The 18,718-nt window shown below is 43.2% G+C and overlaps 1 protein-coding gene across 9 annotated transcripts in view; it reads left to right on the forward strand.

The window, feature by feature from the left end:
• asb14a (ankyrin repeat and SOCS box containing 14a) overlaps positions 1–18,718 on the forward strand; it is a 65,109-nt gene that overhangs the window by 9,782 nt on the left and 36,609 nt on the right. For 3 of the 9 annotated variants that reach the window (XM_086001604.1, XM_086001610.1, XM_086001605.1), the window contains 2 exons: positions 4,579–4,628; positions 15,442–15,573. In XM_086001604.1, the coding sequence (XP_085857730.1) occupies positions 4,579–4,628; positions 15,442–15,573 (182 nt within the window). Of the gene's footprint in view, positions 1–4,578; positions 4,629–6,451; positions 6,612–6,765; positions 6,913–15,441; positions 15,574–18,718 lie in introns of all 9 variants that reach the window. The other 6 variants (XM_086001608.1, XM_086001609.1, XM_086001611.1 and 3 more) reach the window with 5 other exon arrangements.

Here is an 18,718-nt window from a genome sequence, read left to right on the forward strand (position 1 = left end):
GGCCTCGAGCCTCGGGCTTTATTTCCTCACTCCTCTTTCGCCTGTTCCCTCACAGGTCGGTCCGCACTCGCTGCTGCTCCCAATAGCATGTGATATTGTTGCATCTATCAGATAAAGTAAGAAAATACTCTGGTGGCAAACCTGGTTTCTCCCTGGTGCTCTGTGAACCATGCCAAACTTTGGTAGTTGTGAGTCAAATGATGTAATTAACATAATCTTTCAGATATGAATGCTGAAAACGTTGCCCAGAGTACTCGCGTTCCAGACTTCTAAATTTAATTTTTCAAACAGCAGCCCTCTCTCCCAATTGAACTACTGACCCTAGTAAAGATTCAGTGGCTCCTTCAGACTTTTACTATCACAGAGGCCACGCCTTGCATTTGGTCACCAGCAATAAAACAGTTACTTATTTCAACTGAAAAAGGCAATTTTTTTTTAGCCAATTTTTTCCTCCTCTTCTCCTGAAGGCACGAAGTCTTGCTGGGGCATAGCTGCACTGGTACTCACCATCACCCCGGCACCTCATCCAAATGGTTAATCTTAATCTGTCCTCATGATATCCATCATGAGAGGCATCACAACTGAGCCCAATCCTGTCTTCACCTGGTGACCACACTCTCTTCCAGGGGTCACCAGATAGTGATCAGGAATAAGAACCTGGTTGATTGCTTTCTCCCTGTGTAGTCCAAGATACTGAGAATAGTTATCTCGCTCGAACAGCAGCCCTGGCCAAGAGCAACAGATTTGCCCTAACCTAACGTGTGGCCCAGCGACCCTGTTTAGTAAGTGATGGATAACATTTAAGTTTCAAACATATAGGCCCTGAATTTGTGGTCGGAGGCTTCCTGCGGGGAAATGCCTCCGATCCACAAATAAAATGCCCGCGTACCTGGTGGTCCAGGAGGTACGGAGACTCGCGGTCCTGGACCTCTCCGGGGACCCGCGGGTCAAGGCCCACGTATCCCAGGGGCGAAGGCGGTTCGCAAGTGCCCCTGGGATCACGTGGGCCGGCCCAACCAATAAAAGAAGGGGATCCCCATTCATACTTATGGGAGTTCCGTATGTACAGAATCCCCATAAGCATGAATGGGAATACCCCAAAAAATACATCTACATGTCAAATACATTTTTTTAAATTACATATTAAAAATTAATTAAAATGCCATTTAATTAACATAGAAACATAGAAGATAGGAGCAGGAGTAGGCCATTCGGCCCCTCGAGCCTGCCCTGCCATTCAATGCGATCATGGCTGATCATCCAAATTCAGTACCCTGTCCCTGCTTTCTCCCCATATCCCTTGCTCCTTCTAGCCTTAAGAAATATATCCAACTCCTTCTTGAATATATTTAATGAATTGGCCTCTACTGCCTTCTGTGGTAGAGAATTCCACAGGTTCACCACTCTCTGGGTGAAGAAATTCCTCCTCATCTCTGTCCTAATTGGCTTACCCCTTATCCTTAGACTGTGACCCCTGGTTCTGGACTCCCCGACCATCGGGAACATCCTTCCTGCGTCTAGTCAGTCTAGTCCTGTTAGAATTTTATAAGTTTCAATGAGATCCCCTCTCATTCTGCTAAATTCCAGTGAGTACAAGCCCAATCGACCCAATCTCTCCTCATACGTCATTCCTGCCATCCCAGGTATCAGTCTGGTGAATCTTCGCTGCACTCCTTCCATGGCAAGTACATCCTTCCTCAGATAAGGCGACCAAAACTGCACACAATACTCAAGATGTGGTCTCACCAAGGCCCTGTACAACTGCAGCAAGACATCCTTGTTCCTGTACTCAAACCCTCTCGCTACGAAGGCCAACATACTATTTGCCTTCTTAACCGCCTGCTGCACCTGCATGCTTACCTTCAGCGACTGGTGCACAAGGACGCCCAGGTCTCGTTGCACTTCCCCTTCTCCCAATCTATTGCCATTCAGATAATAATCTGCCTTCTTGTTTTTGACACCAAAGTGGATAACCTCGCATTTATCCACGTTATATTGCATCTGCCATGCTTCTGCCCAATCACCCAACCTGTCCAAATCATACTGGAGTTTCTCGGCATCCTCCTCACAGCACACACGCCCACCCAGCTTTGTGTCGTCTGCAAACTTGGAGATATTACATCTAGTTCCCTCATCCAAATCATTAATATATATTGTGAATAGCTGGGGTCCAAGGACCGATCCTTGCGGTACCCCACTAGTCACTGCCTGCCACTCGGAAAAAGAGTCGTTTATTCCAACTCTTTGCTTTCTGTCTGCCAACCAGTTCTCTATCCAAGTCAATACTTTGCCCCCAATCCCATGTGCCTTAACTTTACGTGCTAATCTCTTATGCGGGACCTTTTCGAAAGCCTTTTGAAAGTCCAAATACACCACATCCACTGGTTCTCCCTTATCTACTTTACCAGTTACATCCTCAAAAAATTCCAGTAGATTGGTCAAGCACGATTTACCTTTTGTAAATCCATGTTGACATTGTCCGATCCAGTCACTGTTTTCCAAGTGCTCTGCTGTTACATCTTTTATAATGGACTCTAGCATTTTCCCCACTACCGATGTCAGGCTTACTGAACTGTAATTCCCTGTTTTCTCTCTACCACCTTTTTTGAACAGTGGGGTAACATTAGCTACCCGCCAATCCATGGGTACTGTTCCAGAGTCTATCGAATTTTGGAAGATGACCAGCAATGCATCTACTATTTCTAGGGCCACTTCCTTAAGTACCCTAGGATGTAGATTATCAGGCCCTGGGGATTTATCGGCCTTCAATCACGTCAATTTCTCTAACACCATTTCCCTACAAATACTGATTTCCATCAGTTCCTCCCTTTCATTAGACCCTATGTTCCCCGACATCTCTGGGAGGTTATTTGTGTCCTCCTTTGTGAAGACAGAACCAAAGTATGTATTTAATTGGTCTGCCATTTCTTTGTTCCCCATTATAAATTCCCCTGATTCTGACTGCAAGGGACCTACACTTGACTTCACCAATCTTTTTCTCTTCACATATCTATAAAAGCTTTTACAGTCAGTTTTTATGTTCCCTGAAAGCTTACTCTCATACTCTATTTTCCCCCTCTTAATTAATCCCTTTGTCCTTCTTTGCTGAATCCTAAACTGCTCCCAATCCTCAGGTTTGCTGCTTTTTCTGGCCAATTTATATGTCCTCTCCTTGGATCTTATGCTATCCCTAATTTTCCTTGTTAGCCATGGTTGAGTCACCTTTTTTGTTTTATTTTTATGCCAAACTGGGATGAACAAATTCTGTAGTTCATCCATGCGATCTTTGAATGTTTGCCATTGCCTATCCACCGTCAACCCTTTAAGTGACATTCCCCAATCAATCCTACCCAACTCACGCCTCATACCATCGTAGTTTCCTTTATTTAAATTCAGGACCCTAGTCTCTGAGTCAACTACTTCACTCGCCATCTTAATGAAGAATTCTATCATATTATGATCGCTCCTCCCCAAGGGGCCTCACACAACAAGATTGCTAATTAATCCTTTCTCATTACATAATACCCAGTCTAAGATGGCCTGATCTGTAGTTGGTTTCTCGACATATTGGTCCAGGAAACCATCCCGTATACACTCCAGGAATTCCTCCTCCACAGTATTGTTACTAATTTGGTTAGCCCAATCTATATGTAGATTAAAGTCACCCATGATAACTGCTGTGCCCTTATTGCACGCTTCTCTAATTTCCCTTTTAATGCCATCCCCGACCTTCGTATTACTGTTTGGAGGTCTATATACCACTCCCACTAACGTTTTCTGCCCCTTGGTATTTCTCAGTTCTACCCATACAGATTCCACATCATCAGAGCTAATATCCTTCCTTACAATTGTGTTAATCCCCTCTTTAACCAACAATGCTACCCCACCTCCAATTCCTTTTTGCCTATCTTTCCTGAATATTGAATACCCCTGGATGTTGAGTTCCCAGCCTTGGCCACTCTATTTAAATTAAATATTTAAAGTATATTTATTTTTTGAAAAATAAATTAAAATGTTTTAAAGGGGCTAAAAATAAACTTACCTTATTGTACAGGTTTTTTAGTATATAAATGATTGATAAAAATTTATTTTTATGTTTTTTTAAACTCTTACACTGGTAAAAGCAGGCAACATAATAATTTCACAGACATTCGCTGGGCAAAACTCTCCACCCGCGGATGCCCATTTCCCGGGGATGGCTACGATCTGTCAAGAAGATTCTTGACAGATAGCAAGGTCCAGGTTTTGGCACATGCGCTTTGTGCGCGAAAACCCAGTCCTTGTATGCGCCCGTAGGGGCCGCAAATTATGGCCCTAATGTATACCTGTTGTTTGCATATATCTGGGTGTTTTACTATATTTGAAATAATTATTTCATATTAGATCATTTAAAAAATGATTAAGAAGGGAAAATAATTGCACAGTCAGATGGTTAACCATCACTGGGATTTGAACACCTTAACCACGGTGGTATAAAGTAAGTAACTTAACCCGCGGATTACCAAGTGCAGTGCAATAGTAAGCTGTGAACATATCTATGAATGTGCAATTCAGATGTAATCTTGCTTTTGTGTACAGGTTAATACAAAGTAAAGAGAACAGGAAGATTGTCGAAGCAATAAAGACAGGTGAATTAATGTACAACTACAGATGGTTTGATATTAAACAGAACTTTTAATTCATGCATTTAAAACTGTAGAAATCTGAGTAAACATTTAATCGATGGCAGTATATTACTTTGTTGGCTTTACTTGGCTGGCATTTTTGCTGTGTCTTATTTACTTTTGAGTTTGGAGTCTCTTGAATGCAACAAATCCAGTTAAGAAACATGCTTTGGGCATTTCCTAATTTTGTGCATAGATAGTAAATATAAGGAGCATGTTGAGGTCCCAAATGTTGCACCGTGGTTAACAATGATTTGTGATTTTTAGTTTTGCTTTCTAGTAGTTAACGTTTTCCTCCAGGAATTGTTCAGTGAGTTGGCCATGGAGGAGGGGGAAGGTGAAAGGGGGCTTGCATTGGATCGTATTCCATTGAACCAGTGGGAGCAAAAGTGCTCATTCAAACATCAGTCTCCACAGGACAAAATACATTTTCCTGACACTTTCACTTCCAGTGTTTGTCGATGAGAGCATGTGCAACAATACATTTGTAAATCAAACACATTTTGATTTGTTTTAATACATTTATAAATCTCTCTGTGTACTATTTTTATGCAATTATTATTTATGATTATAAGAATGATTAGGACAATTGTCAAAATTCTGTCACGTTGATCAATGTATGGAGAGTGCGCCGTTCCTACTGTGATGTGAATGCATGTCACCTTTAAGAGAATGTTGTGATTAATTTTGAATGTCTTTGTAAAAAAAATAGAGGCTAGTTAACATCTGTGATGGTGAAAATTTTAGAGTCTTTAATTAAGAGTGAAATTATTACCTATCTAGATAAACAGAAAATAGTTAGAAATAGTCAGCAGGCATTTCCAAAGGGACCATCGTACTTGATAAACCTCATGGAATTCTTTGAAGAGGTAACAGACATGGTAGATGGGGAAAATGCAGTGGATGTAGTGTACATGGACTTTATGGACTGAAACTTCGATAAGGCCCAAACTACCTTACTGTTGAAAGTAATGCAGGCAGCATGCAACATTCGTGCTGCCTGCTAATTAACATGATTGATGCGCTCAGCCCAATTGCTCAGCAGAGCAGAGAAAGGGCATCTAAGTTCTCAGATGCAGCACTGGAAGCCTTAGTGCAGGGTGTCAAAAGGAGCAGACATGTCCTCTATCCACAGGGGGGCCAGGAGGCCCTCCAGACTCACTGTAAGAAGGCAGTGGGAGCAGATAGCTGAAGTGGTCACTGCCAGCAGTCTTACTTCGAGGAACTAGAGCCAGTGCCGAAAAAAGACTAATGACCTCATATGAGTGGTCAAGGTCAGTGAATGCACCTTCAAATGCCATATCCCACCAACTGCACCACTAGCCTCACACACTGCTCAATGCAGCACATCCCCATTACTCTATCAATCATGACTCATACCTCGCAATCATAGCTTCACCCCACCCTCACAAACTTACCACTGCTGTAAGCCTCACACCCACATCTCACAGCTTGCACACACTGCCAGCTATTCAACCATGACAGGTGCATCACCCAAACACATTGCACCACACCCACTGACACACTTCACCCAAACACATTGCATCACACCCACTGACACACTTCACCCAAACATATTGCATCACACCCACTGACACACTTCACCCGAACACATTGCATCACACTCACTGACACACTTCATCCAAACACATTGCACCACACCCACTGACACACCCACTGACACACCCACTGACACACCCACTGGCACACTCACTGACACACACACGGACACACTCACAGACATACCCGCTGACACACTCGCTGACACACTTCCCTTTCTCTTGCAGGGCAAGGTGGTTCATAACCACAGACAGCAGCAGCTAACCGGCGGGGGACGGGCACGGCTGCATAACCTGACCCAGCTGGAGGAGACAGCGCTAGGCATCATTGGAGGGGCGGTCACTGAGGCCGTGGCGATCGGTGAGGCTGAAACCATTGATGATGACGGTATGCTCATAACTAATCCTCCTTCTCACATCCCACTTCCCCCTCATCCCACAATCTCTTCTCACTTACAAGCTGCTGATGGTGTAAGCATGCACATCTTGCTTTCCCGCCTTCCCCTCACCGCAACCCTACCCTTGTGCCTTTCTCCTTTCAGATACCCAAAAACTTCAAACTTCCCAGCCAGTGGAGAGTGGTGGAAAAGAACAGACACCGTCACTCGATCTCACACTTGCAGTCACCAGCTCAGAAACTGGCACTGCGCGTACTTTAGAGGGTACTATAGAGGCAAGATCTGCACAAGGTGAGTTACCAGGCACACGTGGCCTGCAGCAAGGGCAGGGGGAAAGGGTAGCGCAGTTGCCAGCTCCCCGGAGGGTGAGGTCGCACACTATTTCTGCTGCAGAGGACTCAGATGAGGACTTCAATGGGGCGGTCTTCAGAAGAAGGGTGATGGGCATGCAAACAGAAATGCTTGGTGCATTGGCAGGCCTGCCAGAGAGCCTGTTGTCACTGTCGAGGAGCATGGAGGAGTCCAGCTCCAACCTTGGACAGGGCTTTGCGCAGAGATTGGAGCCCATGATTTCCAGGATGGAAGTGATGGGCAACTCCATTAGAGCACTTGTGGACCCAACCATGATGCAGGGTCTGATGGGCATTTTCTCAGGTTGCATTGCAGCACAAGCGGAAACAACCCAACGGCTGAGTGCTGCAGTGCAAGCTCACACTGCTGCCATCATGACTGCGTTTACCAGTGTGGAAAGGCATTTGCAGGGTGCCACAACAGTCCAGCAATCTGTCCTCCAACAGACTACTAGGGTCGCTGAGGCACAGTCCTGGGGGAGTGGCAGTGGCTCCGTGGAGCATGAACCTGCTGTCCTCTCTCAGGAAGACAGCATTCATCCTCCCCACCACTGCCACTCTGCCAGCGCCCTTGCTGTTGCTTGTCAGCCAGCCAGCCCAGACTGCTGCCGCCCATGCTGAGGTGGTGCAGTCCACAGCCAGGCCTTCTAGGCCCAAAGCTGCTCGAGGTCATCCTGCAAGGCCATCTGTAGTCTCCCCCACGGAAAGTCAGCAGCCTTCCACCAGCCATGCTGCAGCCACTGGGGTAGCACTTTGCAGGATCACGAGGACAGGCAAAGGCACACAGAAGACAGGCACAAAGGGAATGCACAAGGATGATTAGTTGACTTTGTTATGTAGTATTTGATTGAATCATTTATAAATTATGTTTGGAATGTTTGTTTTGTGGTGGCTTTCATTTCAGCATTGTGGCCAAGAGGATGATGTGATGTTCCGTGACAGAGGGATGGTAATGTGGGGAAGTGTTGGGCAATGGGGGTCTGGGGTTTCATTCAGGGGAAGCATAGTCTGATGATGCGCTCACAGACAGCCTGGCAGGAATGTGGATTTGCAGGCTGCTTCCTCCCTTCCTCCTCCTCTTTCTCCCCCTCTTCTTCATCCTCCCCCTGAGGCTGTGCCCTCATGATGGCCAAGTTGTGGAGGATGCAGCAGACCACCACAAATTGGGACACCCATTCTGGTGAGTACTGGAGGGCTCCTCCAGAGCGGTCAAGGCAGCGGAACCATTGCTTGAGCACCCCAATGATCTGCTCAATGACGTTTCTTGTGGCAGCATGGCTCTCATTATATGAGTGCTGGCCACGTTGTGGAGGGGAGTCATCAGCCAGGTGTAGAGCGGATAGCCCTTGTCGCCTAGCAGCCACCCTCGGGTTCGACATGGTGGCTGGAAGATTGCTGGCACACTGGACTGGCAGAGGATGAAGGCACATGACTGCTGCCAGGATACCGGGCATTCACCATCATGACGTGCTGGGTGTGGTCGCACACCAACTGTACATTAAGAGAGTGATAACCTTTGCGGTCACAGAACATCTCACCATTACGATGCAGTACCCGCAAAGCCACATGTATGCAGTCGATGGCACCCTACACCATGGTGAAGCCCAATATCCTGGCAAAGCCACATGCACGTTCCTCCTGCTTCTCTCTGTTCAGAGAGAAGATAATGAAGTTCCCTTTCCTAGAGTACAGAGCCTCTGTGACTTCCCGGATGCAGCGATGGACGGTAAACTGCAAAATGTTTGCTATGTCGCCTGTTCCAGCCTGGAAGGATCTGCTGGTGAAAAAATTCAAGGCCACAGTCACCCTGATGACCACTGGCAGAGCCATGATCGCCCTGCTCTGAGGCTGTAGGTCTGGTTCCAAGAGGCAGCAGAGTTCGGTGGCCACCTCCTTGTGAAGCAGAGCCGCGGAACACACAGCTCCTGGCTTAGGCACAGGTAGGAGAAGTGCTCCCTAAAGACCCTAGGTGGGTAAGGCCTCCTGCTGAGAGCCCTCTCCCCCTCCTCCTCCTCCCTCTGCGAGCAGCTTGTCTTCTTTGCTGCCTCTGCTCCACCTCCCTGTCATGCTGCAGCGCGAGGGGGACTGCAAGTGGAGCCCCCATGACTGGGAGCAAATGGTGCACTCAGTGGCCTTCCAGTAGCAGCCAACGCCTTCCCAACGTCCAGCAGCACTCCCTGCACACTTTAACAATTTTTTAAATGCCTTCCAGCAACCCAGTACTCCTACAAACTCTGTAGGGGCCAGTACAAAAGCAGCAATCAATGTACCTGCAAGTTGGATGTATCCCTTTAAACAGGGCTGGTGAGGGATCCCTCGTGCACCTGAACGCATGTTCAGCTGTGCGTGTTTAGGAGAGGGCGTTGAATGGAGTGGCGATGTCCAAAATGGCAGGTCGTGTGTCAAATCAGCGTTACACGATGACTGATGTCAAGATCTGCCTGCTCTGCATACTGCCAGCACACGCACGTACCGCCCGCGCTATCGCCCTCACCAAGATGGCAAACAGCACGGGCTGCGCCGGTAGTGGGCGGAAGCAAGGCGGGCGACTTTTTTTTCATAAAATCAGCCATAACTATGGGCACTAAGGTGCCCAATTTTACGGCCGAGGAATGCTTTTGACAAGGTACCACATGCTAGATTATTGGAAAAGATTAAGGAGTATGGAATTGGGGGAGGATAGCTAACTAAATTAAAAATTGGTTCGAAGGGAGAAAACAGAGAAGGAGTTAAGGGCAGTTTTTCAGAGTGGTTGGAAATGGACAGTGGATTCACTCAAGGCTCAATCTGGGGCCACTTCTGTTCACTGTGTATATCAATAATTTGGAAATAGCTCGAGAAGGAGTGATGTTGAAATTTGCAGATGATACCAAAAAAGGAGGTATAGTTAATTCTTTAGAAGATAGGAAGAAGCTGCAAAGGGATATTAATAAAATGGGGGAATGGGCTAAAAGTGGCAGAAAGAATCACAGAATAGTACAACACGGAAGGAGGACATTCGGCCCATTGAGTCAGTGCCAGCTCTTTCAAAGGGCAATCCAGTTAGTCCCACTCCCCCACTCTTTCCTCATATCCTTGCAATCTTTTTTGGTTAAAAAAAAAATTACAGTAGTAATTGTACTCCAAATGGAAGTAGACTTGGTACTGTGGAAGAGCACAGGGAATTTGGGGTACCGGTTCACAGGACATTAAAGGTAGCACCTCATTAAAAAAAACTAATTGAATTCTGCTTTATCACGATGTATAGAATATAAAAGACAAGAGGTAATGATAAGCCTTTATAAAACCTTAATAAGACCTCAGTTAGAGTAATGTGTGAAGTATTGGGCTCCACACTATAGGAAGGATATTTAGGTTTTAGAGAGGATGCAGTGCCGATTTACAAGGATGCTGCCTGGTATGAGGAAATGCAAATATGAAGAAGAACATGAAATTTAGGTCATTTTTTGTTCGAACAATATAGATTACTGGCAATATGATAGAAGTGTTCAAAATTATGAAAAGATGGGACTAGGTAGACAGAAGCAAACTTTGTCCAGTAGTAGAGGGGTCTAGGACAAGAGGCCATAGATAGAAGATTTACAATAAACAGCAAGAGAAAGTTCTTTACACAGAGAGTTGTGAAGCTAAGAATTCACCCCCAGGGTTAGCGGTTGAGGCAGAAACATTCAAGATTATATTGGATAGGTGGATAAAGGGAAAGGGAAGAAATGGATATGGAAACAGGGCAGGCAAATGTGATTAGGACTGTTTGCTCACGTCGACACAGACTGGTTGGGCCGAATGGCCTGTTTCGTGTTGTAACTTCTGTGTATTTCAATATAAAGAAGATTCTATGGAGAGGGACATTCTCTGCGAGGAGTTCTGTTATAAGAACCAAGTGAAATGCTCTTTTGATACTTATAAATGAATCTGTTTAAATCCAAAGCAAGCCTTGGCCTAGCCATTTGATATAGTATTAGATGTAAACTTAAACCATAATTTTATTCAGGGAGTCTAAATTCCACCCACGTGGAAGCATTAACAGCCAGCCAACATTCTGAAAGATTTTTATGGCCAGGAAAGGGGTATTATTTAAAAGAAAATTACTAATTGAGAGAGAATTTATTATAGAAACTTACAGTACAGAAGAAGGCCATTCGGCCTATCGTATCTGTGCCGGCTCTTTGAAAGATCACATTAATCCCACTCCCCTGCTCTTTCCCCATAGGCCTGCAAATATTTCCTTTTCAAGTATATATCCAATTCCCCTTTTAAAGTTACTATTGAATCTGCTTCCACCAGCCTTTCAGGTAGTGCGTTCCAGATCATAACAACTTGCTGCATAAAAAAAATTCTCCTCATCTTCCCCGGGTTTGTTTGCCAATTATATTAAATCTGTGTCCTCTGGTTATCGGCTCTCCTGCCAGTGGAAATAGTTTCTCCCTATTTAGCCCATCAAAAACCTTCATAGTTTTGAACTCCTCTATGAAATCTCCCCTTTACCTTCTCTGCTGTAAGGAGAACGTGGCTCCGGGTGGGTAGGGATTGCTTGTATCATGACGCATAAGGCATCACTACTATATGGAACGGGCTAGATGGGCCAATGGGTCTTTTCCAGTTTGGACAGAGAAAAATAAACACACAAAAATGACAAGATTGATAAATTGAACAGTTAGCAGGATCCATAATATACTGTGACACCTGTAACACCCATTATATCCATAATGTACTGTGACACCCATTAAACCCATAATATACTGTGACACCTGTTATACCCATAATATACTGTGACACCTGTTATATCCACGATATACTGTGACACCTGTTATATCCACAATATACTGTGACACCTGTTATATCCACAATATACTGTGACACCTGTTCTACACATCATATACTGTGACACCTGTTATACCCATAATGCATGGTGACACCTGTTATATCCACAATATACTGTGACACCTGTTATATCCACAATATACTGTGACACCTGTTATACCCATAATATACTGTGACACCTGTTATATCCACGATATACTGTGACACCTGTTATATCCACAATATACTGTGACACCTGTTATATCCACAATATACTGTGACACCTGTTCTACACATAATATACTGTGACACCTGTTATATCCATAATGCATGGTGACACCTGTTATATCCATAATATACTGTGACACCTGTTATATCCACAATATACTGTGACACCTGTTATACCCATAATGCACTGTGACACCTGTTCTACCCATAATATACTGTGACACCTGTTATATCCACAATATACTGTGACAACTGTTATATCCACAATATACTGTGACACCTGTTATACCCATAATATACTGTGACACCTGTTATATCCACAATATACTGTGACACCTGTTATATCCACAATATACTGTGACACCTGTTATACCCATAATATACTGTGACACCTGTTATATCCATAATATACTGTGACACCTGTTATATCCACAATATACTATGACACCTGTTATACCCATAATATACTGTGACACCTGTTATATCCATAATATACCGTGACACCTGTTATATCCACAATATACTGTGACACCTGTTATATCCACAATATACTGTGACATCTGTTATACCCATAATATACTGTGACACCTGTTATATCCATAATATACTGTGACACCTGTTATATCCATAATATACTGTGACACCCATAATACACTCTGACACCTGTTATACCCATAATATACTGTGACACCTGTTATATCCATAATATACTGTGACACCTGTTATATCCATAATATACTGTGACACCCATAATACACTCTGACACCTGTTATACCCACAATATACTGTGACACCTGTTATATCCACAATATACTGTGACACCTGTTATACGCATAATATACTGTGTCACCTGTTATATCCATAATATACCGTGACACCTGTTATATCCACAATATACTGTGACACCTGTTATATCCATAATATACTGTGACACCTGTTATATCCATAATATACTGTGACACCTGTTATATCCACAATATACTGTGACACCTGTTATATCCATAATATACTGTGACACCTGTTATAACCACAATATACTGTGACACCTGTTATACCCATAATACACTGTGACACATGTTATACCCATAATATACTGTGACACCTGTTATATCCATAATATACTGTGACACCTGTTATATCCATAATATACTGTGACACCCATAATACACTCTGACACCTGTTATACCCATAATATACTGTGACACCTGTTATACCCATAATACACTGTGACACCCGTTATACCCATAATATACTGTGACACCTGTTATATCCGTAATACACTGTGACACCTGTTATACCCATAATACACTGTGACACCTGTTACATCCGTAATACACTGTGACACCTGTTATATCCGTAATATACTGTGACACCTGTTATACCCATAGTATACTGTGACACCTGTTATATCCATAATATACTGTGACACCTGTTGTACCCATAATATACTGTGGCACCTGTTATATCCACAAAATACTGAGACACAGTTATATCCATAATATACTGTGACACCTGTTATATCCATAATATACTGTGACACCTGTTATATCCGCAATATATTGTGACACCTGTTATATCCATAATATACTGTTTCACCTGTTATATCCACAATATACTGTGAAACCTGTTATATCCATAATATACTGTGACACCTGTTATATCCATAATATACTGTGACACCTGTTATATCCACAATATACTGTGACACCTGTTATATCCATAATATACTGTGACACCTGTTATACACATAATATACTGTGACCCCTGTTATATCCATAATATACTGTTTCACCTGTTATACCCATAATATACTGTGACACCTGTTATACCCATAATATACTGTGACACCTGTTATATCCATAATATACTGTGACACCTGTTATACCCATAATATACTGTGACACCTGTTATACCCATAATATACTGTGACACCTGTTATATCCATAATATACTGTGACACCTGTTGTATCCATAATATACTGTGACACCTGTTATACCCATAATATACTGTGACACCTGTTATACCCATAATATACTGTGGCACCTGTTATACCCACAATATACTGTGACACCTGTTATACCCATAATACACTGTGACACCTGTTATACCCACAATATATTGTGACACCTGTTATACCCATAATATACTGTGACACCTGTTATACCCACAATATACTGTGACACCTGTTATACCCATAATATACTGTGACACCTGTTAGTACTGTACAGTTCTGGTCACCACATTACAGGAAAGATGTGATTGCACTAGGGGGTGCAGAGGAGATTTACGAGGATGTTGCCAGGACTGGAGATTTTAGCTATGAAAAGATTGGATCGGCTGGGGTTGTTTTCTTTGGAACAGAGGAGGCTGAGGGGAGACTTAATTGAGGTATATAATATTATGAGGAACCTAGATAGAGTGGATAGGAAGCACCGATTTCCCTTAGCAGAGTTCAATAACCAAGGGGCATAGATTTAAAATAATTGGTAGAAGGATTAGAGTTGAGGAGAAATCTTTTCACCCAGTGGGCGGTGGGGGTCTGGAACGCACTGCCTGAAAGGGTGGTAGAGGTAGAAACCCTCATCACATTTTAAAAAGTACTTGGATATGCACTTGAAGTGCCGTAACCTGCAATGCTACGGACCAAGAGCTGGAAAGTGGGATTAGGCCGGATAGCTCTTTTTCAACCGGCGCAGACACGATGGGCCGAATGGCCTCCTTCTGTGCTGTAAATTTCTATGATTCTATACCCACAATATACTGTGACACTTGTTATATCCATAATATACTGTGACACCTGTTATATCCATAATATACTGTGACACCTGTTATACCCATAATATAATGTGACACCTGTTATACCCACAATATACTGTGACACCTGTTATACCCATAATACACTGTGACACCTGTTATACCCATAATATACTATGACACCTGTTATACCCATAATATACTGTGACACCTGTTATACCCACAATATACTGTGACACCTGTTATACCCATAATACACTGTGACACCTGTTATACCCATAATATACTATGACACCTGTTATACCCATAATATACTGTGACACCTGTTATACCCATAATATACTGTGACACCTGTTATACCCACAATATACTGTGACACCTGTTATACCCATAATACACTGTGACACCTGTTATATCCATAATATACTATGACACCTGTTATACCCATAATATACTGTGACACCTGTTATACCCACAATATACTGTGACACCTGAATATTCCATTCATGGTATATCATTCCTCTTGTGTCAGAACACAGTCCGATCTTTATTTCATGCATTGAGATAGAGTGTGTTTTTTCCGTGAGTTAGAGTGTGTGTACTTGATAAGCTGTCTGAATTCTTGAAGTTGTTTTCTTGTTGTCAGCATCCTGTAAATTACATGACTGAAGTATGTTTCATTTCTAGGTCAGGAAGCAGATTTGCGTCAGATGTCCATTCATTGCTTTGCATTTAATGAAGTTGATAACAGAGGCTGGCTTCCTCTGCATGAAGCAGCTGTACAGTTAAATCAGGCACTTCTTGGAGCCACTCTCCAAGGTAACCATGTCAATTTTAAGGTCGATATTTGTTTATCTGAAATCCACCATGAAAACATTGATCATCATGATTCATATAATGATTAATTACCTCTTCAGGTGCGCTCTACCTCTCAACTTTGGTTGCTTCCATCGCAGTGGAATGGCCGCCAGTATCAACTCATGACAGACATGGGCTGATACTGATATCCGTGCCTGAACAGTGAGTGCTTGCAGCCAATTCGACCATTGGGAGTATCATAGCTAAGCCCAATCCTGCCTTCACCCAATGTTCATGCACTGTTCAGCAGGGGAAGCTGAGTTGATTTTTTTTACCATTAGGGCGAGGAGGCCAGTTGGAATGCTGTAATTGCTACCTTGACTGTAATCCGCTAACTCAGCATAGACTAAGGATCAAACCTAGGTCTTTCTGACCCTCATGGCTTGGTACTACACCATGTGGTGCATTTACCCACAAAATTAGTCAGGAGAAAGTGTACTCACCCATTAAACTAAAGGTAGAATATGCCCAGTTATTAAAGATGGTTTTAAAATAATATTTTGAATTGATCAGTCCAGGGCCCCAAACACTCCTTCCAGGTGAAACAGCGATTTACTTGTACTTTCAATTTAGTATAGCGTATTCACTGTTTACGATTCGGTCTCTTCTACATTGGGGAGAGCAAACGCAGTTTGGGTGATCGCTTTGCGGAACACCTCCGTTCAGTCCGCAAGTGTGACCCTGAGCTTCTGGTCGCCTGTCATTTTAATTCTCTGCTCCACTCCTACTCTGACCTCTCTGTCCCCGGCCTCTTACAATGCTCTACTGAAGCTCAACAGAAGCTCGAGGAATAGCACCTCATCTTTCGATTAGGCACTTTACAGCCTTCTGGACTCAAAATTGGGTTCAACAATTTCAGATCACAACCACCATTTTTTCAGACAGCAGCTATTGGTAATGATTCTGCTGTTCCCATTTACACCTCCTCGAGCCCCATCTTTTCTTTCTTTACTTGTCCCATTACCATCCCCTTTTGCCTTCCACCATCACCCCTTTTGTCATTTAATATCTCTTGCCTTCAACCCTATCACAGTCCTTTCCATTTTTCTTTCCCCCCCCCACCCCTTTCCGACCCTCTGAGTACTGGCCTCGCTAGACGTGCTCCTATCTAGTTATCCAGCAAGTCAAACACTTATTCAAATAATTCCTCATGAAGCCGGTTTGCTGTTTTGAAGCTTTACTTGAACAAATTTGTGAAACTGTAAACAAAGATAAAGTATGTTTTGTACATAGAACTGAGTACTATACATTAGAAATTACATAAGATATATACATATTTATAACAATAGAATAGACTAATTGTATAACTAACTAACATTGGGACTGGACTTCGGTAACTACCAACTATTAACTTCTTTATAAACAAAGTATTGTCAAATACTACACTGACAAAGTTGCTATCATGCTAACAAAGATACTCACAGATATTGCGTCTGGCCTAACATATGAGATAAGATGCAATTGGATTGAGAATGGAATCCCTCATGGAAGATCCTCCGTTACTCTGCCAGGTTCTTTCTGGGAAACTACTTCCGGGGTTAAACAGGAAGAAAGGTCAACTGACCTCTGCTGTATACTAACGCTGCCATCACAATAACCACCACCAGAGGGTGCTATCTGCATGTGATAAGTCCAGAACACTTTGTACTTGCTTAAAACTTGTTAGATCTCGAACTTTTTCTCGTTCTGATGAAAGGTCATCGTTCCTGAAACGTTAACTTTGTTTCTCTCTCCACAGATGCTGCCTGACCTGCAATGTTCCCTTTAAGCTGCACAGCCGGCTCACCCATTTTCAAATAGGAAAAACTGTGCATGCATGTTAGCCATGCAGCCCCTTAAAGGTGCTGCGCACCCCCGAAAAAATTAAAGGGAACAATGCAGATCTGCTGAGTATTTCCAGCATTTCTGTTTTTATTTTATACCTTATAAAAAGTTTTGGTACTTTGCCATCTGCCACTTTGAAGATGTTTGATTTTTTTTGCTGCAGAAACTGAAATACATGTATAGAATTACATAGAATTTACAGCACAAAAACAGGCCATCCGGCCCAATTGGTCTATGCCAGTGTTTATGCTCCCCACCCTCTTCATCTAACCCAATCAGCAAAACCTTCTATTCATTTCTCCCTCATGTGTTTAGAATCATAGCATCATAGAATGGTTACAGCACGGAAGAAGGCCATTTGGCCTCTCAAGTCCATGCTGGCTCTCAGCTAGTCCCACTCCCCTGCCCTTTCCCACTTCCTAAATTGTGGTGCCCAGAATTGGACACAGTACTCCAGTTGGGGCCAAACTAGTGTTTTATACAGCATTTTTTTCCTTCAGATACTTATCCAACTCCCTTTTGAAAGATAAGATTGAGTCTGCTCCACCATCCTTTCAAGCAGTGCATTCCAGATCTTAACCACTCGCTGCGTAAAAAACGTTTTTTATACGTTGCCTTTGGTTCTTTTGCCAATCACCTTAAATCTGTGTCCTCTGGTTCTCGACCCTTCTGCCAATGGGAACAGTTTCTCTCTATCTACTCTGCCCAGACCCCTCATGATGTTGAACACCTCTATCAAATCTCCTCTCAATCTTCTCTGCTCCAAGGAGATCAACCCCAGCTTCTCCAGTCTATCAACGTAACTGAAATCCTTCATTCCTGAAATCATTCTCGTAAATCTTTTCTACACCTTCTCTAAGGCCTTCACATTCTTCCTAAAGTGTGGTGCCCAGAATTGGACACAGTACTCCAGCTGGGGCCGAACCAGTGTTTTATAAAGGTTCATCATAACTTCCTTGCTTTTGTACTCTATGCCTCTATTTATGAAGCCCAGGATCCCGTAAGCCTTTTTAACTGCTTTCTCAACCTGTCCTACCACCTTCAACGATTTGTGCACACATACCCTCAGGTCTCTCTGTTCATGCACCCCCTTCAGGATTGTACCATTTAGTTTATATGTCCTCTCCTCATTCTTTCTACCAAAATGTATCACTTCACACTTTTCTGCGTTAAATTTCATCTGCTATGTGTCTGCCCATTTCACCAGCCTGTCTGTGTCTTTCTGAAGTCTATCACTCTCCTCCTCACTGTTCACTATACTTCCAAGTTTTGTATCATCTGC

This window comes from Somniosus microcephalus, chromosome 11, assembly GCF_052327205.1.
Source record: "Somniosus microcephalus isolate GS21.2 chromosome 11, FLI_Smic_1.0, whole genome shotgun sequence".
In the NCBI taxonomy this organism is placed as follows: domain Eukaryota; kingdom Metazoa; phylum Chordata; class Chondrichthyes; order Squaliformes; family Somniosidae; genus Somniosus; species Somniosus microcephalus.